At 37.8% G+C, this 26771-nt stretch overlaps 1 protein-coding gene across 1 annotated transcript; it reads left to right on the forward strand.

Annotated features, from left to right (window-relative positions):
* The first annotated feature begins 850 nt into the window (after positions 1-850).
* Positions 851-22979, forward strand: sh3glb2a (SH3-domain GRB2-like endophilin B2a). Its single transcript, XM_059337038.1, has 11 exons — positions 851-1000; positions 2189-2330; positions 7693-7821; positions 10417-10550; positions 13170-13262; positions 15351-15413; positions 16199-16222; positions 16879-16968; positions 18746-18846; positions 20210-20411; positions 20913-22979. Exons 1-11 carry the CDS (start codon positions 938-940, stop codon positions 21018-21020), a joined length of 1149 nt encoding a protein of 382 aa, XP_059193021.1. The 5' UTR covers positions 851-937; the 3' UTR covers positions 21021-22979.
* The last annotated feature ends 3792 nt before the right edge of the window (positions 22980-26771 follow it).

A 26771-nucleotide genomic window follows, 5' to 3' on the forward strand; every position in this document is an offset into this window, starting at 1 on the left:
ACTGCTCTTAAGCAACTGCTGTGAAAGTTTCAATATAGTTAAAATGGTGACATCTGCTGCCCAACTGTTGGTATTGCGTTCATGGAAAATATACAGTCATGACTGAAACAGTTGTCCAAGCGTAACAGTTGTCCAAGCGTAAGCTAAGTCACAGTAAGTTGTCCAGTTTTTGCTTTTAAATATTTTAACCTGTTAGCGTTCCTTGACCCAAGGCCGGATTAACCGCAAGCACTCCATTGAGACAGCACTCCACCAGCTCCATGTCAATAAAAGATGGGGGGGGTTATTCAGAAAGGTACAGGCTCTGGACAAGGCCAGATTAACCATATGGGCAACTGGGCAATGACTTATTTTATTGTGAAAAGTGGGGACACTTCCTTCCCTAACTTTTTCTATCTTCTTGTACAGTGTCCTTGAGTGCCAAGAAAGGCACCTTCTAAATAAAATGTATTATTATTATTATTATTATTATTATTATTATTATTAACATTATTATTATCTATGTAGTGGGTCAATTTTGCCAGATCATACTGATGCTGATGTGTTTTGTTTTCATAACATCATATGTGAGTGAGTGGCTTGACAAGAGGACATAGTGGTAAATTTGTAGTTCTATGAGCGTTTGCACATCTGTACATGAAAATGCACTTGATGACAGTTAGTTATTGATGTATTGAGTATATTAACCGTATATTACTGTAATTCCTTCTATATTTTGCCAGATGATGGTGATTCTGGGGTCGTGATGATGGGGCCCTTGAATATTGTTGCCCAGGGTACAGCAAAGTGATAATCTGGCCCTGGGTTTATGATAAAATAGTTCAATACGTTTGACGTAACAAGGCCTGGTCTGTGATGGTCACGTGACTGTAGCAGTGTGCGGTGAGTCGAGTAGTCTGCTTCAGTGTAACATCACTAGCTAGCAGATACAAACACGATGGATTTTAACGTAAAGAAATTAGCCTCCGGTGCTGGAGTGTTTTTCACGCGAGCTGTCCAGGTAATGAACTCTTCTTGCTCCGTGCTATGGTCCTGTCCTCTACCTGCCACTTTGACAGCCAGCTGTTTCTGACGTTACTGACTACCGTTACCGTGTCCCGCAGTGTGTTGTGTTGCCGAGCTACATATTAGCATAAAAAGCAGATACAATTACTTGATATTCAGCCACTAGTAACGTCGTAGTATTAGACAACGCCTACATTGTAAGTAAACGTTGTCTTAATGCTATTATTGGTAGTGTTGCTAGGCTATCTTGTTAATGTAACGTTATATTTCAGGACAAGCTAGCGTGCTAGTATGAATTTTTCATGGCCTGGGGTAAAAGGGATGAGCAAATTGGAATGGATAACTTATATTCATGTGGATAAGTGACGAGGCAGAGAGAGGAGACGGGAAAGACTGTCACCGGACCCTCCATGTCGTCATGCTATCGCGTTGATTCCATAGCTTTTGTAATAACGTCACACTGTTAAAATAATCGCCTAATTCATTTTTTGTCAAAATTGTTTTTTTTTGCCCGAATCATCTGGATCCTACATCCTCAGTTCATCAGATCATGTGATTTTACCCCTTTAAGATAATGGCCTATGTCAAGTGTATGACTTAAGCGGATTTATTATGCCTAAGTCAAAATAAAATGTGACTTAGGCAATTTTTGAACATGCCTTTGTGACTTAAGCAAGATATGGTAACACTTTTTTTTGAAGGTGTCCACGTAAGAGCAACATGAGCGTGTCATAAACATGACATGGGATGTGTCATGAACATTAATGACACTTTGAAGTAACATTAATGCTCATGATACTTGTCATGTCATGTTTCTGACAGGCTTGTGTGACTCTTATATAGACACCTTCAAAATAAAGTGTTACCATATCTTGCTTAAGTCACAAAGGCATGTTAAAAAAATTGCCTAAGTGATTTATTTCTCTTAAGTTACATAATTTACACACAGTGTTATTATTATGCCAATAGCCATCCTTTGTTACATCCTTTTTGAGTGAAATGATCAATAAATGTCATATGTTACATTTTCGGTGAAGTTTTTTGTGTTTCCTGCAAAACTTGAGAAAATGAGTTAGGCGATTATTTTAACAGGGTTGCGATAACTGACTTAGACAAGATAGGAAGAGTTGTGACTCTGTCGTTCAGCCGTGAGAGTTTGAGCGGTGTGTGTGCTTTGCCCCAGTTCACAGAGGAGAAGTTGGGCCAGGCGGAGAAGACTGAGTTGGACGCTCACTTTGAGAACCTGATGAGCCGCGCAGACTGCACCAAACACTGGACTGAGAAAATATACAGACAGACTGAGGTCCTGCTGCAGCCCAACCCAAGTATGCCATCAATACAGCAATCCTATCATTAGAGGTGCAAACAGTAGTTTAGAGTACAAATTATCTTCAAGCAGAACTAATATTATGCTGAAGTTTTTCTTAAAATTATGTTAGATGATGAACAATAAGAGCAACACAAGCTAAAGGTTAGCTCATATATTCTAAGCCAAGGTCATTGATTTTATGAAAAAGAGATACATTAACAACTTTTACCAACTATAACCATCAAAATAAAGTCCAAATAATGCTGAAATGATGGAAAAATTGATTGAAATTTGTTATGGATTAAAGTTAAAGTTGTTAAATGTAATCTCTGTGACAGACTATTGAATGAGGCATCACAACCTGGCATGACATGTGCCGTTAGACCTAATTAACTCAATTAAGTCAGTAAAAAAAACAAAAAATAAAATAAAATCAAAGGTACAATTATAATTTCCCTCCTGATGGTTACCATATGATTTGAGGCCAAATAAGTCATCACTTGTCCATCAAGCACAGTGCTTCTTTTAGGATACTAGTATTGTATATAATTATAGAGCACTGAGTTGCTTAAAACAGCCATGATCCCAAAGCTTTGAACAGAAAAGTCTTAATTTGTCTTCATTTGAAAAGTCTCAAGCTTTGCCAAAACTGTAAATGTTTCATTTTGGATTAACTTTTTGTCAGTTGCAAACATCACAGAAGGTGCCCTGTGGATTTTTCTTGTAAACAAGCAAGTTCTGTTTACATCAACTTTTATCACCAAAATGGATTGATTTTATTTTTTTCCTTATAAAATATTTGCAAAGCCATTTTTTTAATATTTAAAACATTGTGCATTGTGCATTTTTTAGATCAATCTTTACCAGCTATCATTCTTTGGTGCATTGCTGCATTTTCTGCACACTATTGCCACCAACGGTTGATCAGCAGAATAGTGTAAAACTGGCAGCAGTAATGTGTGTCAAGACAGATGTATGCATATGTATAATACAAATGGGGAACCAGCCATAGAAATAGTGGTCAAAAACTCCACAGGGGCAGCTTGAAAATGGAACATGGATTTTAAAAAAGCAATTTAAATATATTGTTGAAAGGCTTAAACATGCAAAACCAGTGGCTAGGCCCCACAAGTGATAATAAAAAACACTGATGACGTTTCTCTGCTAGACATTGTCTTTTATTTGTTTAAATCAGGTTTGTCAAGTGTGATTGAGTCCACATATTTAGCATATTTTATTGACAATTCTCTTTGCAGTTTGAACTAAAAGGGTATAAAAAGATATACAGACATTTGTTTGCCATGATTGGTGAACATCGTTTCATGTATCAGCCGGCAAAGGGCAGATAATGCCTTCACACACAAATGACACACACCTAAAACCAAATGTCTGTTAGTAGAGTTATGAAACATTGTACAAGAAGGAAGTGTCAGCAAATTTGCAATGGAAATTGAATTATCAGAGTTCAAATACGTGTAGCATATTATTATTTTTAGGTTTATAGCGAGATGGAATGACTTACTGGAGAATAGGGAGCTCTAACGTTTGACTTTTTGATTCTCCATGCTACAGTTGATCACACTGGTAAGTATTCTGCCTCACTATTTTAGTGCCGTGCTGTGGAAACTTTTCATGCCTTCGAATTATTAGTACAGAGAAGTAGTTGTTGAACATTTACAGGACCAAACCAGTAAGATTCTTTGGAATTAAAATCTAAGTGTGCTGCAAAATACATTTTTAATGTTCAGGGATGAGGATAGGATGAAAAAATAGAAGAATGTCTACTCCTGGATTGGCTTGTCAGATTCCAGCAAATGTTAGTATTTGTCAGTGTTATATTAAGGCTAATGTTTACAGTAGAGACTCCTCATTCATCATGTGTGGTGACCAGCTTAGATCAAACTTTGAGTACAAAGTAGTACAATTCTTTTTTTTTTTTTTTTTTTTTTTTTAGTCAAGCAATCCAATCACTTTCTGACCTCACCCCGTTTAATTTGATAATATTCTTTTTCCTACATGCTCCATGATTAGTATTTTTCAACATGGACCGTATATATTCCCATGTTTTTTGTTTAAGTGACTCATGGGTACAACTATTGTTTAAATTTCTCCAATGTTGAGTAAAAGTGCTGTCACTGGCACCAATCCACTAAAAGTGCTTGTTTTTGCACAGCATTGTAAAAAGGACCCTTTTGAGAAATAAAACTTTTTCCTTTCCTTTCACTTGATCGTGTCTATTTGTTTTTATCTGAAATCTGAATGTTGGGCCACAACAGGTTCAGCTCTTTCCAACTTACAGGCATTGTTCCTCTCTAAGCATTGGGTCGCAGCACCCACAGTGGAAAAAACAAGCACTTTTAATGGGCCTGCATTGAAGGTGTTTATTTGCATTGTGTGATTACATTGCATTACATTTTGTGGCTGCCAGTTACAGGGCTCTCAATACTGCACCAATATAAAAAAACAACAACAATCCCATTACTCATTCAGAAACGAAAACATGCGAAAATACCGTCCAGATGGAAAAATACAAGAGTTCTAGAACATAGTTTGATTAACAAGAATGACTCACCATTCAGGAGACAGTGGCCTTCAAAGTTGACCCCTTTCGAAAAATAAATCTTAATTTAAAAAAAAAAAAACAGCCAGTAGAAGCTAGGGTTGGGCCATTCATTGCAGATGGCTGACCGTCATCGACCACTGATCCCAACATCGTGATTTAAAAGTCCCCAAAATCTGCCACACCAACACTGGGGTGCAAGTTTGCGGTGCATTGCTTGCAAATACCAAGTCTCATTTATTAGTGCTGCACAGATTGATTTTGAGAGTGCAAGTAAAGGTGGACACTAGGGCTGTTTGAACAAATCTTAAGTAAAAGAGAATTTCTAGAAACTAATTTGGACTTTTACAAACACACTTATTGTTACGTTGTCTATGGAGCTAATTTTTTTCTGGCAAACAACTTCAACAGCTCCCGCACCATATTTTGTGTACATATGATTTCATCAGTTTGAATACCTTGCACAGACGATATCATCATCCATCATGATGGTTCACTGTGGACATTGTCATGTGCCAATTCAATAGACATCACCCAACCCAATAGGAGCACTCGGTTTTTTTTCACCTGTGACTGGTCAAAGTCTCCAATCATGGGTTAGATTTTTTTCTGAAAAGAGGAGGTGAAGAAGTCCACTTGTCCCTCAAAGCGCTTAACAGTACAGACTGCGCTCATACGCCCGTTCACAAACACATTCATACTGGTGGCAATAGGCTGCCATGGTCAGGGATCGAACCTCCAACCTTCCGATCAGTGGATATCCGCCCTACCAACTGAGTCACAGCTGCCCTGGTTGAGATATGTGTGTGGCATCTATTTTTTCCATTTTATATCGCTCCCTGGAGATACTTGTTATAACATGTGTCATGACTTTTTTAAGCAAAGTAATCAGGCAAAGGTTTCAATTTGTCCAATACTTTGCTTTATGATGATTTTAAAGTCAAACTAATAGCTAACATTCCCACGTTCCTTTAGCTCTACCTTGCAGTTTCTAATTAGTAAATGTTAGCATACTATAATGCTATATTGTTAACACAGGGAACAATTTATCTGCTAAACATTGGAAAGGTTACCATTGTATTATCATTGTGAACACGTTAGCGTGCAGATTTTAGGATTTAGCTCCAATCGCTGCTTGTCCTGACCTCTGACTAGTTGAACGCTTATCCTCATTACTCCTCGCGTACGTAGCAACATGTCAAAGTGTGTAGTGATGTTTGTGGTTTTGGAATATGAAAACCATGTCTAACTTTTTGGGTGAGTTTTCTTGCATGTCTGTCTGGTTATACACAGTTTTCCATAAGTACAATATAAATTGTCTGCCTTCTAGCTGATTACCAAATATTTTGCATTTACTGGTGCCGTTTGTTTTATAGAATAGCCTTATAATTGATAAGCCTTATCAATGATGCAAAGTGCGATGTAAGAAAACCTGTATAAGTAAAACGTATTTAAGCATTAAATGATGAGGAAAAAATATGAAATTAATCAAATACACAGAATGACACTGAAACATCGCCCATAAGCAAAAATGTGAACCGGTGTAAGGATGTCCTTATCAAGCAGCTCCGACTGGAGGCTTTTTAATATAATCTATTTAATAATAGAAATTTTATTAAATATTATGGACATGTGATGGAGACCTTGAGCCCAGATCTGAACTGGATTAAGGTTGAATATGTCTTATATAGTATGCATTATTGTTGAATACAAAACTTTTTGGTCAAAAAGTCTGTTTGTTAAATTTATCATCTGGGGAACATTATCCTTGCTCATTTGCTGTATTGTGTACTTGTGGAAAACAAGATTATTGTATATAGCTTTGTATTTCTGTGGCCATCCATGGTATTCATTTATCCCACATAACCAACATTAGACTTGGGTGGTCATTTGGGAATAAAGCATACACTAGGTGAGACTAGTCCGCTCAGGTTTATGATGACAAGAGCCAGAATAGTACACATTAAGCGGGACATAGTGCTGTTTCAAGACCAGTCCTGCTGTTCCCTAATGCAGCATCCATATCAACATGATGTGAGCATCCGCAAACATCATCCATCCCCACGACGTTCCTTTGTATCTTCACTATACCAGTGTCAAAGTGTTGAATTCATTTGAAAGGGAAATGGATTGGACTGCAGTGTGGACTAAAACAACAATGGGCCTCTATGAGTGAGAAGTCTTGGTATTTAGTTCATCTCTATGATCAACCAGTTTCTAATAAAATGAGTTTGATTCATAGTATTAATGGCAACATGTTTATATTTGAAGTATTTTGGCACCACCCAAGCCTAATGGACATCACAGTCATGTCATTTATGAGTGCTGTATGATGAGAGATGTTAGACGTTAAACTGTACACTCTTAATGCATTGTTTCTTTCTGAAGTTATATTCTTGTAGTTGAGTCAGATGTTTTATTTCTGTAGTGTGTGTGGTGTGTATTCACTTATTGCATTATAGGCAGTGGAAAAAAACAAACAGCAACCTCAAAATACATCTCTGTTGAGAGTGTCAGAAGTATTGATTCAATTCATTGGAAGTTTTTGAGTACTTTGACTTGTTGTGAAGCAATCTATTATGTGACATTTATTTATAGTTTGCCCGAGCCCCCTTGTTTCCATTTTCACAAGCAGCAGTTAGCCCTCCTGCAACCCCTTAATGAAAACAGAATGCAATGATTTGCAAATGCTTTGTGACATATATTGAATTTAATAGAGTACAAATGTCCGGTATCCAATGTTCAAACTGATAAGTTTCAAGCGCTTCTTTCTTTCCCAGCTGTTCATGAATGAAGCTCTTCTTGACTATCCCTTTAGGTGCCAGAATTGAAGAGTTTCTCTATGAAAAATTGGACAGGAAGGCACCATCAAGAATTACCAATGGGGAGTTGCTTGGTCAATATATGCAGGATGCAGCAAAGGAATTTGGTCCTGGAACTCCATATGGTAAGTATACATCCACTTAAGCTCCAAATGGTCAAAACTTAGTTGAGATTATGACTCTTTTTACACCCGTTTACAATCTGGATCTGGATCAGCTGGATCATTGCAGTTGGATTGCTGTTGGACATCATCTGAACGTGGTCATTGTTTGTTGATCTTAGCATGGTGTAAATCCAATCTGTAAAATGTGCCATCATTCCAATCTAAAACAGCCACAAACTGCCAGGAAGCAGAACGGTTCTGGAGATAAAATGTTTCAGGGAAGGATGCAATTATGCCTTGCTAAAATGTTTTTAATTGGTGTAAAATAGGTTTACAGAAAACAAAAAGAAAACGGTGCCCCTCTGATTTGCTTCCTTGTATGTCTGTCCCCATTTTGAGTTATTCCATCTTCACTGCAAGTTTAGCCTCATTAATTAGATAAGCGCCGCCACGAGGAGTCATGAAGTGGTGACTCTGGAAAGTCAAATGACCTGCTAATCTGTTAAGAGTGCCTGCATATTGATATTTGGCGTCAGTGTATAGTAAATATATAACAAGAGGCAGCAGTATGATATATTCCTGTATCAGTATAAAATATTAAATATTGACTAAATATTTTGTCTCACCCCTATTCACTAATAACAAATCTAGTTTCTTTCTCTGATGTGAACAAAACCTAGGGGTTGGGAGGCGGGGTTAAAAGAAAAAAATAGCTTGATTTATGGGCAAGTCATTTTATACACAGAAGTCAATCTTTTTTGGGGGAGCCACTGAGCAACTTTAATGGATCAACAGAGCTCTGCCTCCAGGATTGTATCAGCTTGTGTCAGCTATGCTGTATCAACGTAGGTCAGATACTGAATTGTTGACACTAATTTTAGGTATCCATGATGAAATCGTGGCGATTGTATGGATCTTCTCTGCTGCTGGGTTGAAGATGTGTGTAAAGCATCCATGTTTTGCCACTACATATATGAGTCTGGATAGACATGGATGTAAACCGCACCCCTAAAGCTGACAAAAGGAGTATCTGTGCATATTTCTCTTTTTGTGCGTATAGAGTTAAGCTATGAATTAAGTTATGAACCACACGCAGGAGTTTTAGTCCCTGCTGTTAATCACTGTCTCACTCACTCTCCCAATAACATAATAATCTCAATGGATTCTCAGGAGTGTATCTACTAAAAAAGGAGTACTTCAAAGAGATTATTATTAACTGCAGCATTCTCCTAGACTGTGCTGCCTCCAACCTTTGGACAAATTCAAAAGTCATTCCCCACTATCACAGCTGTAATTCAACACATGTTGCTTTTGCATCTTAATGATTGTAATAGATATTTTTGACAGCGTGCCTGGGGTTTTACAATACAGCCACAACCAGACAAACAAATTCCTAAGTCCAGTGAGCTGTTTAAAACTTTGAATCATTTTTCTACGTTAAAGTATAGTGGTTTGGTACACACCCAAAGTGAGAATTCAGCCTTGCTGTGGTCAAGTTATAAACTGTGGGTCCCAGGATTTAGCAAGCACCAATCAGAAGTATGCAGTCAACAAATGAAGTTGAAAAGTAGAGTATGTCAGCCTTTCGCTGCAGCTGCACAGTCCCACTCTGAGCTGACATCTGTATTCACACAACTCGGTTACAAAAAACCCCCAGGAAAAAAACAACGAAGCTCTTATTACCAACCAGCTGTGCCAATAAACTTAGACTCACCGTCTTAACTGAATCTGTCCAAGCATCTCCTGTATTCGGAAAACACATAATCCACTTAACAGTTAATTCAATTCATTTTCAAGATTGTTGCTTTTGGTGGGCGTGGTTAATTATTCATTTGATTATTTCAATTTCAGGAAATGTCTACTTAAAATTATTTTATGCACCCTTGTGCTACACTCTTTAACTTGTTATGTTGTTTTGTGAATAACGTTTAAAGCATAGTGGTCAGAGGGAATCCTGTGCTTTCTATGTGCTGTTGTTATCCTTCAGTATCTTAGCAGCAGGCTTTCTATTGTTCATGCAGTGTCAATTGCATAGAGCCATTAAAGCAAGGTTCGTGTCTTTTTCCCTCAACACTTTTTGGATCTATTTAGCTGTCAGGAAATGGCAAGAGCCCACGTTTTGTTTCCACCATGCTCTCCACAAATAATTGATCCTTTTTGATCTTATTAAAAAAGAAGCTATAATAAAGATGAAAAGACAAATGTATGGCTTTAAAGAAGGAGGACACCATAAATGTTACACCATACTGTTTTTGAGAAACAAATGCATGACTGTGGAAGTTTTTTATTATGACATAAGCACAATTGTTTTATTTGTTTTTCATTTGTAGTCCAAAATTGTGCCCAGTTTTGATAAAATGATACCTGTTAATCTGTAGTTTGTTCAACATAAGTAATACGACTCTACGCCATTTTTTTATTTTTATTAATTTTTGCAGACTCCAGAAATGTATTGAATTCAGAAGTGCATCACAAAGTAGTTGCACCACGGCATATCAAGGCATAAGCATAGACTAGAGTATCTACAACTATACTGTACCGGCAAAACACCTTTCAAGGTATGCAGCGAGTGTGGATGAATTTGTGGTCAATGTGTCTAATCTCTTTTTTTTGCAGGGAGTACTTTGATTGAGGTGGGGGAATGCGAGAGAAGATTAGGAGGAGTAGAGAGGGAGTTCCTTCAGACGTCAGCCATCAGCTTTCTTACACCACTTAGGAACTTCCTGGAAGGAGACTGGAGGACCATTTCTGTGAGTCTGAAACACTACATCCACTCTCCTGTTGGTAAAAGGCAGTTCACTATAGTCAATGTTGAAATGTTTACATAGAACGAGTTGCTATCTGGTAGAGCACATACCTAGTAAGATCTCCATTACTTAACTTCTGCTAGCCTTGATAAAACTTCGGCTAGATGGTTCCCAAAGATTTGTACTTCAGACTTTTCACCCACAAACAAATTGTCTGTTGAAAATCATATCAGCACCAGTCGGGTACGAACTGAGCCATCTAATTATACAAGTACATCATCATCATCATCATCATCATCATCATCATCATGATTATCATCATCATATATAGCCAGTGTTATTCATCTGTGCAGTTTAATTCCCTTAATTGCATTTACTTTATGCCTTGTATGTGCCAGCAGTTCAATATAAATACCAAACAAAAGGGGATTTAATGGATAGCATTGTCTTATTGATGATCTACTAAACGTTTAGGTCATTTTTTTATTGAAACGTTTTCATTACTTTGAATAGAAAGGTCCACGTGTGTCATGTGCATATAGCATTGAGACTTCGTACCTAATATTTTGATCATTTTCGTCAAAATTCATTCTGTTCGTTTCACCAGGTTCAAAATAGTTTATCGTTTAGATTTAGTCCACTTATTTGGTCCATTGTTTCCGTTACATTCATTTAGTAGAGGCGGCCCGCCACTGCTGTATTTTGCCCGCTGCTACTTCAGAATAGGGGATTGTTTTATTTTTTTAACTCTGTAGCAGTGACTACAGCGGGAGGCTCCCATGAACACTGCCATGACGTCAAATACTTGAGAAGTCATAACAACCTTATATATTGTATATGGGTTCATGTATTTATTAAGCATTACGGTAAGAACATGTTAGAGCCGCCTTCAAAATAAAAGCAGTGTTCCGGTAAATGTTATTTTACTGCATTTTCACAATTCACTTATGAATACATGAATGGAAGCACATAAAGGCTAATCTATATCTTAAAAAATACATAAACAAGTAACACTTCATTGAGTGATTGATTGATTCATTGATTGATTGATTCATTGATTGATTGATTGATTGATTGATTGATTCATTCATTCATTCATTCATTCATTCATTCATCCATCCCCGAAGGGAAATTTGGTTGTCACAGCAGTCCGGTAGTCAAGTACAATAAAATACAATAGAGTAAAATACTAAGTTAGAATAAATCAAAACATCAATAGAAAAATACACAGAATACAACACTGAAGAAGTTAAAAAGAAGATCAGTTGGTAGGTAAGGTACAGTGGCAAGATGATGGTAATTATACTGATGATATGATGGCAACAATGCTATAGTGAGTAGACAGTATATAATAATAGTACAGTATGTAATATATAATATGTAGTAATAATAATAGTAACAATATGATAAAATAAAAAAAATAAAAAAATGGTCTATTAAACGTTAAGGTCATTTTATTTTATTTTTTCTATTTTAACTGTGAGTAGCCTAGACAGACTTTAATAAGACTACATTAACAAAGGCCAATATGACTTCAAAGTGAGTGCACCTCCTCTCCTTAAAGTGTCAATAAAAAGTTGTTTTAATCCCAAAAAGCTAAACTCTGTACACTGTTAGTATTATTACTAACCTATGAATTACTTCCTGTCGCTAAACACATGTAGCTTTCAAAATAAGAGAACACAGCTGTGTTAACAGAATCCACCACAGCATGAATAAAATATGCAATGATTAAGATCAGTGTATATGTTGAATAGGGGAATTAGAATGTACGAGATGCTACCAAATTTAGGCTTTTACAACAAAAAATTTCCACAAGGGAGCATGCCCCAGGACCTCCCTAGTTGATTCAAGTCCCTGCCTCAAAGAAACACTGGTTTTAAAGCTTGATTTGCAGTCGAGTGTTGTTTTCTATACTTTTGATATTTACACACGCACACCATCGAGGGACCATTCCCATGCTCAATTATGTCTCGTAAAAAATGCTGTGATACCATTTGTTATGTCCATCAGCTCTTAAAGGGTTAAAAGAAGGTAACATAATCCAGATGTAATGGAGTTAACAAAGGTGTTTTTAATAAGAAATAAAATAGCAGTAAGATATATGTACAAACAAAGGACCCTTAGGAATATCCATGCTGTGTGGTTGTAAAAACTATTTTTGGAGATCTATGCAAAAATTGCATTTTTCTGTGATTGGATTGCAAGCACTTAAACTGCTTGATATTAGCATAAAGTGGACATGTCTGTAAAGGGGAGACTATCATCACTACATGGTTGGTACCAATGAATTCCTTCTTGTTTCACATTATACCAGTATCTTAAAAATAGCTTTTAAACTGAGCCCACTGTTCTCTCTCTCTTTATCTTTAGGTGTAAAAAGGAGGTTGCTAGGCTACCCAGCACATATAAAGTAGAATAATCCATTTTTAGAGGTTAAAAAGATGTGGTTAGAAAAAGCAACCTACAGTTTTCCTTACTGAATATCATAGTTTCCCACACACACACCATTGATTATAAAAGCTCTAGCTTTTTCCTTATAAAATGTTAACTTAACCACCAGAGGTCAGCATGGTTGTTTTATGACTCTGTCATTTGATTGTTTCATTGTGTGTTCTTCAGAAAGAACGGCGTCTTCTGGAAAATCTTCGCTTGGATCTGGATGCTTGTAAAACACGTCTGAAGAAGGCCAAGGTTGCTGAGGCTAAGGCTGCGGTAAGTCCTTGAGTGCCTTTCAGAATGCCACAACCCTAATCCTCCACTCATAATGTAATAATACTTTTCACATTAGCCATGACTAACTGTCTGTGTATTCATGACCTTTCAGTGTGATGGGGAAGTGAGTATAAAACACATTTTATAGACTTTTAGTATGATGCACACATTGTGTTGTTTTTTCCTGTCTCACTTGCTTTGATTTAATTCAATTATTAAAAAAAACAATTAATTTCTAGGTTTTAAAAAAATGCAAAGCAAGGGACTGAAAAAACGAGCTCGGTTTGGCATTGGGCTGTGACTGATGAGATTGTTTATTCTACCTGCCGCTTATTCATTGAACCAATGTTTCTTCTGTTTGTTTTTTACAGTAGCAATCATAAGAACAAGACACTAGGGGTTGAAGTTGGAATTGAATGCAAACTGGTGATGAGGATGGATAGAATGAATTAAATTTGGCAGATGAATGATGGAGCCTATGTATGACCTTGTACTAAATGGATTGATGCCTTGAGTTATAAAATGCACTTTTAATACAAATATGTTTTCTGAACAGTTTTATAGATAGCAGCCGAAAAAGTAAATAAAACCTGATGCATAAACAACTCCCAAAACATTCTGAGAAGGACAAGAACTATTCAGGGGCCTTCAAACTGAGAACATGATATTGTTTTGCCAGTTGATGGCAGTGCAGCAAGAATTTGTGTCATTTGTTTGTGGAGTGCTGCTTTGAAGCCTCTTGGTTTAAGGCCATCGCCATATTGGTTTTATTTTGCAATGATGATGATGCTACATCATCAGCTAATTGTAGTGCTAGCTAAATTATCAAGAGACATTCATTCTTCTAAATGAATAACTGACCTCTTAGAGTATACTTTCCAACCAAACATTGAGCAAGACATTTCTGAGTTAACTTTAATTAAGTTGAAACACACCGTGAAAGTTTGAAGATGAAAACAAACACACTTTGCAAGTAACCTTAAAGATATAATAAATCAAGTGAAAAGTAGGATTTTTTTTCTATCAACTTACAAACAAGCAGATTTCTTTTGCAACCAGCCGTAGCATCCCCCGCTGTCAATTCAAAAGAATGCAGTTTAGGGCACTTCCGCATCGGCCACACTGCTTGAATTTGAGTTTCTTGTTGTGAATTCTACATAGAAATCATATGAGCGCCTAACATTGTTTCTGCTACTTGACTACAAACCACATCATATGTCTCAAATAGAAGGTTAAATTGATAGTGTTCCTTCGCCGTTGTTCTATGAATGATTGTGTCTACCAAACAACCTCTGCTTTTGTTGTTGTTGTTGTTTAACTGTTGAACAGAATAAAAAAAAAAGTCTGACTTTTATCATAACTTTTGTTTTCAGTATGATGATGACAAAGTCACACATTTCGTTAACTGACAATGTCAGACTTTTGCAACCTGTATGCATGTTAGCATGTGCATGATGAAATACTGCTGACTACACTTAAAGCTTTTAATATTATTGAGTCATGTTTAGAGTAGATTAGTCAGATCAGTGAGTAATGTGATGAGTCACTAGTTTCAGTGGTGTTGGAGAGGACGTTTAAATATAACTCCTGCATCTTTCTTTTGAGTTCAGACACGCCTTATGTACAAGGTATTGAAAGAGATGCCAAACCACCTATTATATATAATTGGTTGGGATATTTCTGGGGCATGTAACAGCAACAACCTTTTAAAGTAAGAATGAATTAGAAAACTTGTATTGAACTCTATTAAATTAAAGAGGCAAGGGAAAATAAACATAATGTTTTTTAGACTTTTGGACTGTAGGGACCTCATCATTTCACCTATTAGAGGTGAACCACATGGCCGACTACATTAATATATATTAAAATATGTATCATCTGAATGATGATAATAATGCACAGATTGCCAATTTCACATTAATCAGTTGTGAAGCTTAAAGTGTAATTCATCAAGATCATGGTTTTATTTCTGCTGTGCTCTGATTGTTTTATCTCCATTTACTGATCCATAGTGCGTGCTGAAATGTATTTGCCATGTATGCACAATAGTAAAAATGTAACATAACCTTTTTCTAACTATTTCTATAGATGGCTCCAGATTTTCAGGAAACCAGACCCCGCAACTATGTGCTCTCTGCCAGTGCCTCTGCGGTAAGGAGAATTTTGCTTTACTTAACAAAGCTGGATGTGTACAATCATCATCTAAAAAAGAATATAAATTTTTCAGTTTTGATAATTACATCAGGAACAGAGTGCTTTCAAACCCAAGTTTCCTAAACTGAGGTCACTGGCTATTTAAGGGTACCAGAAGTGGATGGTAAATTCATGCACCTTTTTATTATGGTTCTTAATGCCATTTCCTGGTGTCTTACCAGTCACGTAGTGAAAGTAGCTTTGAATTTGTATTTTTTTTATTGTTAGTGATCAGGATGTATTAAGTAATAATGGTAATTATGAACTCTGAGTTGCATTCCTGACATCTGTGTCACGTCTGTTATTATGTGTGACAGGCCTGAACAATGCTGTTTATTAACTTGTCTAAATCCCTGGCTTTCCATTGCTTTGAAGCAGGCATGTCAAAACTATTTCATAGAGCCCTGTGTAGCTTGTGGTTATCATAACCAAAGAGGAGCACACAAGGTTCAACTCATTTAATCAATTGACCTCAAATAAGTCAAATAAGGCATGTTCTTGATATATGGTGTCAGGGAAGGTGTTTTAGGGTTAAATGAAATATGCTGTGAATGTGTAAATATGCTTTCTATGCTAAAAGAGGGACAGTAGTTATTGAGAATGTATGGAATGGTTGAATACATATATAAATTTGTGAATTCAATGCATACAATACAATACATTTTGTCATCAAATGAAGACCTTCTGGGATATCCTTGATAAGACTTGTATTTCTCTCTTTTTCTAATGCTTTGGCCTCTCAGCTCTGGAGTGAGGAAGTGGAAAAAGTAAGTGCAGCAGTTGTTGAGGTTATGAACTTTGTTTGCCTGGTATTTGATTTTTGTCAGGATTCAGATTAACTAGGCCACACCCTGTGGTGACCAACTATGTCTCATACCAGATGTGCTATTACCTGTTTTAATTGGCCACACAACAAAGGAAATCCAGACACAATCATTTGTATTTGGGATAATGATTATTAATTATTTTCACACTGGAGTCTCTGTACCGAAAAGCAACTTCCCCCTGGGGATTAATAAGAAATGTACATCCTGATTCTGATTCTGACCCACACCATCACAAAGCTGTTACAGAAATTGTTGGACAATCTAACAAGCACCTGGTATTAAGCATACTGAGGCCTTAAATACCTACTCCTAATTAGTACAGTGTACAAAAAAAAATCAGTAGTTAAAATATTCACATTATGCTCATTCATATAAATTCCATAAAATGTGTGTCTTCTTAGGGTTCTTGGGCATACAAACATTTGAGACTTCTGGACCTATATGCCAGATTATTATTATATTGTCAGCCTATGATTATTCATTACCAGATGCTATCTTTAAGCATGTCTTCAGATTGCAATTTGGACTTGAGATGTAGCAAGTATCTTAATGGATATGAAGGAAATATGTCACTAATATTCTTCCTATTGTTTCAGGCTGAACATGAGCTCCGAGTGGCCCAAACAGAGTTTGACCGCCAAGCAGAGGTTACACGCCTGCTTTTGGAAGGCATCAGTAGTACACATGTAGGTCAAACACACTGTCCACTACTCAGTAATGAGTGTCACACACATTCCAGGTTGCATTTATGGTGTCAGTATTATTCAGTTTTCTTTTTTCTTTATGGTCAATAAATCCCCTTTTGTATATGACCTGTGCTTTGTGAGTTGTATTCAAGAGTCACCATTTCAGAATTTGGTTTTATTTTTAACTCCCACTGCCAAACCTAAACTGTCATAAACTTTCATTTGTCTTTTTTCATGTTCCAACAGAAAACAAAAACAGGTTTTGGTGATTAGTAGGATCTTGATGTGGTTTCTGTACTGAATTGGGAGCCAGTGAAGGTGTAAAGGTTGGGTGTGATGTTTTCGTCAGTGAGCAACCAGGAAGCTGCGTTCTGGGCATATTTCTGTTTTTGCTGTTGCAATAATCCAGCCTGGAGGTTATGAGGGCGTGGATTAGTGTTTCTGCAGCAGAGGAGTAGAGGGTAGGACAAAGACATGTGATGTTGCAGAGGTGGAAGAAAGACATTTTGTCAATGTTCTTGATGAATGATTTGAAGGAGAGGGTGTGATTCAGGGTGATAGCGAGGTTTCGGACAAAGGGGGAGAAAGTGACTTTGTGTCCATCGATTTTGAGAAAGAAGTCCTGGGACTAGGGGAGGTGGGACCAATGATATTGATTTCTGATTTGCTGCAGTTGAATTTGAGGAAGTTGCTGTTCAGCCAGGTTTTTATGTCAGTGAGGAAGTTTCCAGATTGAATTTTTCATATAGTTGGTTGGAGTAAAGGTAGTGCTTGAGTTGTACAGCGACAGAACGTCAGTATTTTGGAGAGAAATGGAATGAAATTATTGTGGTGGTCAGGGTCCAGGCCGGGCTTCTTCAGGATGGAGGAACAGTACCAGAGGTGAGGGAGAAGTTTAAAATGTCAGTATTGAGTGGGGTGAGACCGGGGAGGCAAGCTTTGACGAGAATGGAGAAGATAGGGTCAAAATGAGCTCAAAATACTGCAACTTGTAGAACATTTCTTTGTGGCACCAGAAACAGATTTAAAAAAGGAGTATTTTAGAAGCAGAATTTTAGATTTCTTTTTGTTTTGCTGTTCTGTTATGGGGGCTACACGGTGGTGTAGTGGTTAGAGCGGTTCCACTTCTTCCACACAGCTCTTCTGTGTGGCGTTTGCATGTTCTCTCTGTGTCAGTGTGGTTCTCACTGGGTACTCCAGCTTCCTCCCACAGACAAAAACATTTACTTAGGTTTAGTTGCTAAGTCCGTAGGAGTGAATGAGAGTGTGACTGTCCGCCTCCAGGGTAGTCTCCAAGGTGTACTCCACCTCTCGCCCAAGCTGGGATCGGCTCCAGCCCCCACAGTGTGCCAAAAAGCTGTTAAGATGATGAATGAATGGTGAAAGTATATTTCATGATTCTTGTGCAACAACCTCCTTTTCTTGTTTTGAACTGCACACTCTCCCTTTTAGAGCCTTTTTTAAAACTAACTGATTTAAAATATACACTGAATAGTATTCTTGCTAGACATACCCTTTTACCCTGTTTTATAAGTTCAAAAAAGTTAGTTATATACTGAAATGTCTGAGACTGCCCAACAATATATTACGTACTTGTACTTACATATCAATGCCTCAGTAACTATAATCCTATAAGATAATATAGTATGTACAGTAAACAACATTTTTACTTTGGATGTATTTTTCACATTGTCATATTACTACTTTTATTCTGAGTTATTCTTAAGGGAAAAATGTGTGTTTCTTTAAGACTAACCATTGTGTTGCTTATCTGCAGGTGAACCACTTGCGCTGCCTGCATGAGTTTGTGGAGGCCCAAGCAGCGTACTATAAGCAGTGTAATTTTCACATGCAAGAACTACAGAAAGAGCTGGGAAGGTGAGAATCAGATGAGAGATAACAAGGGTAGATGGTGTGACTCAAACAAGTTTGACTAGCCCTTACATTTCAGCCTCATACAGTACACAGTAAAAAAAAAAAAAAAAAAAAGCAGACGTATGCCAGCCTCCAACATGTTAACAATTACCAAGGAACGATTAATCACAGTTTGATAAAACCACAGACTGACGGACAACCATTCACCCTCTCATTCACACCTTTAGAGTCACTGATTTAACCTAAGCTGCATGTCTTTGGACTGTGGGAGGAAGCCAGAGAGAACCCACGCCGACACAGGGACAACATGCAAACTTCACACAGAAGAGGAGAGAATATTATATTGCTGGTGTTTTTCAGTGGAGCAATTATTTTCAGCATTTACTGAGCAGTGTGTACCATGCACGTCCCTAATCATGATGTAACAGCTCAGGTGCTTTTCTATTCAAATAAAAAGGCATAGTAAAAGGTGTGATTTTTAGTTAACCCATAATGCACTAGGCATCTGTCACCTGCAGCTCTTTATCTAACTCGCTCATCAGATCATGTGCTTAATTGTGTGGCTTTGTTATTTTTTTATTTTGTCAAATCATGACAAATCACTTTTATTGTCTCATGCCCTCAGTTTTGATGAGGATGTGTGAGTATGGCTTGGGTGTGTGTGCTTTTCTTTCTCTTTGTGTGTATGTTCTGAACCACACATTTGCTTACTTCCCAATGCTTCCTAAATCCATATTAAATACAGATTACATAGTGCTCCAAATTGGAAAGCATTTCATGAGGTTATTGTCCTTCAGAATAAGATTACTAAGAGGTAGATGATTAATGACACGGCAAAGCGACTTGAACAAGCAGCGCTCTGACGCAAAGGGCACTATACAGGAAGGAAAGGCACAAACAGGTAGCAGCTTTGATTCAAATGAGGCAGTAAAAAAGAGTGTGCAAACAACACCATGCTGCAGCAAAGTAACCACACACACTTCAACACACATCCGACTGATGGGTAATAACTGTATTCTGGCGTTTATGTGGAGAGATTACATTGTGCACCCACACAGTCTGGCTGGGATCCAGCTTCCGCTTTGCACTTAGTAGTGTGTTGTCTTTGCAGACTTGAGTTTTAAATGAATGCATTAGTGACAGAATGTAATTTTATGAAGAGCTTTGTCTTTGGAACTTATTTTGATAATTAATGACAAATTATGTGTTCGGTCTGTAGTATTGCATGTTCCAACAATGATTACTGGAAGTACAACTCATGATATGCTTGGTTTTCACTTGTGTGCTGATAAAGTTTTTTGTTATTCTTGTGTTATTTTTTACATATGTTGTGATCGTCATGCATCATTTGCCTACCTTTCCTCAGGCTTCCCAATGCATTTGCACTAAACTCCACTCAGTCCATTGCTACTGCCGGCTCTGCATCAGAAGGCATCAGTAGCCCTGTGGAGACAGACACTCTGAAGATTGAGGAAGTTCAGGCACCAGCTACAGGAACCCGCAAGGCCAAAGTCCTTTACGATTATGATGCTGCTGACTCCAGTGAGCTCTCCCTTTTAGCCGATGAGGTAAGGTTTCATCATCAACCTGCAGGTTCTGGGTTGAATAATGGCTGTTGGCCCCCGGCCAGAAATCTGTCCAAGTCTATTTATCAATCACTCGTGTGGTTTTTCCTGATTCAAGTACTGTGTGTGCCCTTTACTTCGAAGGTCAATGTTTATTTGCTACAGGGTTCTTTGCTGTAAAACTTTGTTGAAACCCTGATTAAGTCAGCAGTGTCCTGGATGACGGGAACATTGACAAAAATATTGAGCATTATAACTTAAAAATAGTAGTCTTGTGACCACCATTTTGTCACTGCTCTTTCCACCAGCACATGCCACTATCACCCCGTCATGAATTGTTATATTACTGTTTTTGGCACACGTTTTGGCTCTAGCCATACATTTTAAGATTAAAATGTACTTATTATTCCCTTAAATGCAAGCTCTCAATTTAACCTACCCTTTTTTCTTTTTCTTTCATTTTGACTGATATTCTTAAAAGGGTCCATGTTCTCTGTGTTCCAGCTCATCACAGTTTACACAGTTCCGGGAATGGACTCTGATTGGCTGATTGGCGAGAGAGGAAACCTGAAAGGAAAAGTGCCTGTCACATACTTGGAGCTTCTCAGCTAAAGAACACACACGTGCATGTGCATGTGTGAGTACTACTGAAGCCATGAGAATATTTCAATCACTTCATTCAATTTCACACTCCTACACTAACCCTTAACCTTTCATAGCAGTCCACCACAGTAAGCATTAGCAAGTGTTAAGTTAAACACACACAGTCATCCGTGTGTTTCTCAGAACACACTGAAGTAAATGTAAATCACATGACAGCGACATAGTGATGACGGAGACATTGTTACAAATAGTTCAGGAAACACCCCATGGGGGATGGTTGACATTCTTTTTAGATAGGATTGGTGGATCATTATGATGACGTTTTCTTTTACTATTTATTACCATATTTATTATTGTGCATCCCTATGGTTCAGGTAGACCTTCCACACTGTCTTCAGAGGGATTTCCATCGAAAATATGTTTTTGATTTGTTTTTTGTTTTTGTGTGTGTGTCTTTATTGTCTCTTAAAGCTGTTAGAGTTTGTCTTGAGAGGGCAGCATTATGGATAAAACAAGCATGCAATAACCACATCTTGTTGAGTTTTGCAGTGTAATGGATGATGACGACAAGACTTGTTCTTCAATTATGTCAGTTAAATCAGTTTCATACATCTCTGTATGAAAGACACTCCCCATTGAAGAAGAGGAAGTGAAAACAAACCAGCGCAAACACAACAGTGTCAACTCTGACACCACATCAGGACAGATGCGTCATTATGTTGTGTTGACGCATGACATTTCCTCTTATTCCCAGATTTATTTCATTTCCATAAATATGAAAGATGTGCTGCTTCTTAGTTTCGTTGCAGAAATGTGTTCTGTTCTTCCCCTTTCTTCCAGTTCGACATGAACAGAATTGCATTTCTTGTATGCTGTGTCTTGTTTTAATCCACTTACAATATACAACAATATGACAAACAATAGCTCATGGACAATGACTTTACAACGGCAAATAAAGTTGTTTTTCATGGGCTCACTCTTGGGAAGCAGATTTGCCTTAACTGCTAATTGAAATGAATGTAATTTATGTGTTATTTAAAGCAACAATTGCATTTTGTGGGCAGATAGATGGAGCATTGCTAGCAACAGTTTTTATTGATTGAGTCATGCCAGTCACTTTTTTTGATCAGGTTCTTTGCCTTTCACACCTTTCCACTGCACTGTCCCTCTGAACAAAATGACCACCTGATCAGCAAATAAACATGAACACTCCCATCCTAACTGCCTTAAGATGATGGGAAGGAACTGCTTAGGCCATCTGCTGCAAAACAGAGAATGTGCTCTTCACATTAAAATGTCCAGAGACTTAATGTGCACCACATACAGCATGCAAGACAGCAACTCCTTTTACTCCTGTGTGTGTGTTTGTGTGATTTTGATTCGCCCTTTTTTGAATTTGCAAAGTTCCTGTCTGTTGCTTTTTTGTCCCTTAATACTTCGGTCAGTGTCTTCAGTCTTAGTGCTGCATGTGCTACAGCTAGTAGCCTGTCCTGCTGGACATATGCGTGTGTATTCGAGTATGTAGCCAAGTCTGTTTGCGTGAGAACTGGAGCACCACAGTGTTTGCACAGAAACTAATGTGCTCTCTCACATCCTGTATGTGTACATGCATGCACTCAGTCTTTCTTTTTTTTTTTTTTACCAGCCTCAGTTTTTGTGAAATGAGCACAATGTTTGAAAATGCAAAAAAACCTGACAGCAGAGAAGAAGTGAAAAAACTTGACACTTGGCAGACGAATGTAATCCACATCTTGTGTCATGCTGTCTACTCCTGCTCATTTCACAAATTCTGGAGGAATTCTTGTTTTCAGATAATGTTTTTTACTGTTGTGATTCTGTTTACCTCATCTGGTATTATTATTAATAATTATTATTATATATTTTTGTCAAATGTGGCATTGCCTGTTCCTTAACCCTGCTGAACGAATGAAATGTATGGGATTTAATAAAAAGTAAGATTTATTTGAATTGATTGACTTTTTGACAACAGCTGTATATACTTGCATCATTGGAAAATGAGGGAAGGGGAAATCTACACCCTTACATCCAATTAGTTCTTTATTTTTAAGTGGGGAAGTCGTCTCTCCATCTGCCCCAGGGGCAGGGCCAAGGTGATGGCATACTCCAGAGCCTGTAGCTTTCTGAATGAACCCCCTTCCCCATGTTTTATTGACATGGAGCTGGTGGAATGCTGTTTCAATGGAGTGCTGCCATGTCCATGTTTCAATAACTTCAGACATTTTGTAAGAAAAAAAAAAAAAAAAGTAAGATAATGAAGTACGTACCAATACTTATATGTAGGTAATGGGGAACGTGAAGTTATGGAATAAGGGGGTAACAGTTCAGGATTTTACAAAACTTATTTAGTTATTTTTTAACTACTGGGAACCTAATCTATTGTTACAAGAGTAAATTCCCCTTTTATTAAGCTACAGAATAACTATAGCCGTGTTTCCTTTAGGGGGATGAGTGGCCACCGGGAAAGTCTCAAGCCACTCCCTCTCAAATGTCCATTCAGTCTGTGTTTCTCCACTACAAAAAGGCCCCCAGAGGGATTTACAAGACTCCGGAGGTGACATGGTTTTTCGATAATTGCTTAGTTACAGTTTCAAGCGTGATCCGTGATCACATAGGCGATGGATTAAACACGGGAGACGCAAGTCAGCAGCTGATCATAATCAAAGCAGCATGGCTAATTAACCGGCATCGCTCACTGTGCACAGAGTGCTTGTTGTAAACAAACAGAGGTCGCTTAGTGAACACCTCCTGCAGCAGCAGCACATACACACTGTACTGATGCAGAGCTAACTTTTAGCATATTAGCAATTTGCAGACTGGACGCTAAGGGGTTAATAACCCCTCCAGCTCTCCAGCCGGGAGAGACTGCTGCAGGAGGACTGTGCTGCTTCATCTCATTCTTACTCTTCTTAAAGAGCCGCCGGCCCCTGCGGCTCCTTAAGAAGAGAAAGGAGTCTCCAATAACACCAGAAAAAGTGGCTGGATTTGTCTCCAGTCGCTTTCTTGAAAAATAGTTGCTAAGGGGGTCTGAAAAGTCGCTAAATATAGCAACAAAGTTGCTAAGTTGGGAACACTGCCGGCTTTTAAAAATGGTGTGTTGTTGTCGAGTAGAGTACTACGCCACATCCCTCTTAGCGGTCCATCCAATCAGTAACCGAGCATTATTCAGGGGAGAAAAAAGGCCCTTCTCTTCGACAGGGATGAAAAAAGTCCCGAAAAAAGTCCGCTCCGGACGGCTCGTATTCAAATTAGGGGCGATTCGGCGAGTGAGACCCGCCTTATTTCGGGTATTGGGCGGTACTGGAAACAGCCCTATTAGCTTAACCCTTTATTATTTTTAGCTATGGGGTAGTAACAAGGTATAGGGGCTGTAATGCAAAGCAGTGTTAGTTCTCCTTTTTTACACTTACTTATAGGTTAACTACAGGGTATGAGGGTTGTAATCTAAAGCAGTCTTAACACAGTAAGCTACAGAAATACCCTGTACGTACAGTATACGCTGCTTTAGAGGCCTTTGTGTGAATATTTAAAGCTACCACCATCAATCTGACAGACAGTTATAGTAGAAAGACAAGCGAGCGAGATATTTCAGCAAGCATTTCCACATCACCAAGAAACAGGGCACCCCATATGTCTTTTAAAACAATAAGGAAACCGTATTGCTCCTCTGATATCAAAGACCTGGGGGTATTTGTCCTGGCCTGCAGACAATGCAGCCATTCTGTTCGTCCATCTTCCCACCCACCAAAACTTTACATGTTACCATGAGTCATCCACTGCAGTTTAATTGGACTCAAACATACACTGTCATTGGGATGTAGAGATAAGATAAGAAAAGATGAGGCGTCCCGGTGGCTCACACTGGTAGAGCGCTTACCATTAAGGCTGAGTCCGGGTTCGAATCCGGCCTGAGCTCCCTTTGCCGCATGTCTTCCCCTCTATCACCCCCTTTCTATCTGTCACTATCAATAAAGCAAAAAATGCCAAAAAATAATCTAAAAAAAAAAAGATAAGAAAAGATTTACCTTTATTAGTCCCACAACAGGGACATTTCCAGCATCACAGCAGCAAAGTCGGTAGCAAAATAGAGAGGAGCTTCAATAAAAATAACAATAACTAGTAAACAAGCAGTATCAAATTTAAAGTAAAAACTAATGATAAACGGCTCAAAGTATGCATTGCTTCAAAGGGGTCATGTGCCAACAGTTGGGAATATGAAAGAGAATTTCACCAGCCTTGACCTTTATGTTTCAGGGAGGATGAACTGCAGTTTTAAACAATGAATTTCCTCCAGTATCACCCTCACGACAAACTTTCAGCCGACTCCAGATACGACTCAATCAAAACATCGTTTCGTCTTATTGATTATCGTGAGACTGAGACTGAAGCCGGAAGTCTACTACCTGTTTATGTACTATTACAGTTTTTCACAACCGCTATGACCCGTTGTTCAATACTTTTACCGCTTTTTCAAAACTCTTCACACAGTTACCACAACATCAGCCTGTGTGGGCGATACAATTAACACAATTCTTCTTCTTTTGACACAAAATACACACATTTTACACGTTTAAAATTAGTTTTAACTCCTTTTACACACAAGCTCAATCAAGACCAAAACAGTAGATGTTAACTGGTGAATTTTCAATTGCTTTCACACAGTTTGTCAAAACAGAAAACCTCATGTTCAAAACTAATGGATAGAAGATTACATTGATCACAGCTTCTGCTCCTTTTTCTTTTTGTGTATTTGACAATACAGTAATGAATGACAGCTGATTTTTTTCCCCTCTTTACTCTACTGTAAGTCATTTTCATTTGCAATACAGTAAAGTGTTTACTGCAAATCCTGTCACTCACTATCTTCTTCTTTCATAAACATTCTGCAAAGCTGCTCTGATAGGCTTGTTCACTTTCTGTACTGAGTGTTGTACAAAAGAAAGGAACAAAATTCATGCCCAACAAATGAAAAATGAAGAACATCATCACAAGCATTATCTGGAATCTTGGGTTATTTTGTCTATTTTTGAATCACTTTCATGTCTTTGTAAGTCATTTTGTGTCTTTTTTTTTGTGTCATTTTGTGTCTTTTTTTAGTCCTTTAGTCCAACATAAAATGTGATTTTGAATCTTTTTTTTCCTTTCAAAACACTATCATGCTCAATAAAGAATTGTAAATGTTGCAAATGTGAACAAAGGTTGCAAATATAACATATAAGAGGGTTCCATCCAGTTCTATCATTTTATACTAAATATATTTGAGCTTGTCTCCAGTTTTACTTGGTATATCATCATCAAACTGAAACTGGCCTCATGGAGTTTACAGCCAGAACTTTAGAGGTAAATTTACAGTAGGGCTCCACACTGCTTTGTTTTCTAGTCTGGATGTCATGAAGAAGTCTGGATTTGGTGCTTTTGGAGACTCCACAGGGTTCATTTACATGTATGATCAATACAATACAGTTTTTCACAACCGCTATGACCCGTTGTTCAATACTTTTACCGCTTTTTCAAAACTCTTCACACAGTTACCACAACATCAGCCTGTGTGGGCGATACAATTAACACAATTCTTCTTCTTTTGACACAAAATACACACATTTTACACATTTAAAATTAGTTTTAACTCCTTTTACACACAAGCTCAATCAAGACCAAAACAGTACATGTTAACTGGTGAATTTTCAATTGTTTTCACACGGTTTGTCAAAACAGAAAACCTCATGTTCAAAACTAATGAAT

This window comes from Centropristis striata, chromosome 7 (genome assembly GCF_030273125.1).
Source record: "Centropristis striata isolate RG_2023a ecotype Rhode Island chromosome 7, C.striata_1.0, whole genome shotgun sequence".
Classification (NCBI taxonomy): domain Eukaryota; kingdom Metazoa; phylum Chordata; class Actinopteri; order Perciformes; family Serranidae; genus Centropristis; species Centropristis striata.

Coding starts and splice junctions, on each gene's coding strand:
- sh3glb2a (XM_059337038.1), top strand. CDS start 938: ATGGATTTTAACGTAAAGAAATTAGCCTCCGGTGCTGGAGTGTTTTTC. Junction 7,822..10,416: donor TGGTCCTGGAACTCCATATG/GTAAGTATACAT, acceptor TTTTTTTTGCAG/GGAGTACTTTGATTGAGGTG. Junction 20,412..20,912: donor TCTCCCTTTTAGCCGATGAG/GTAAGGTTTCAT, acceptor TCTGTGTTCCAG/CTCATCACAGTTTACACAGT.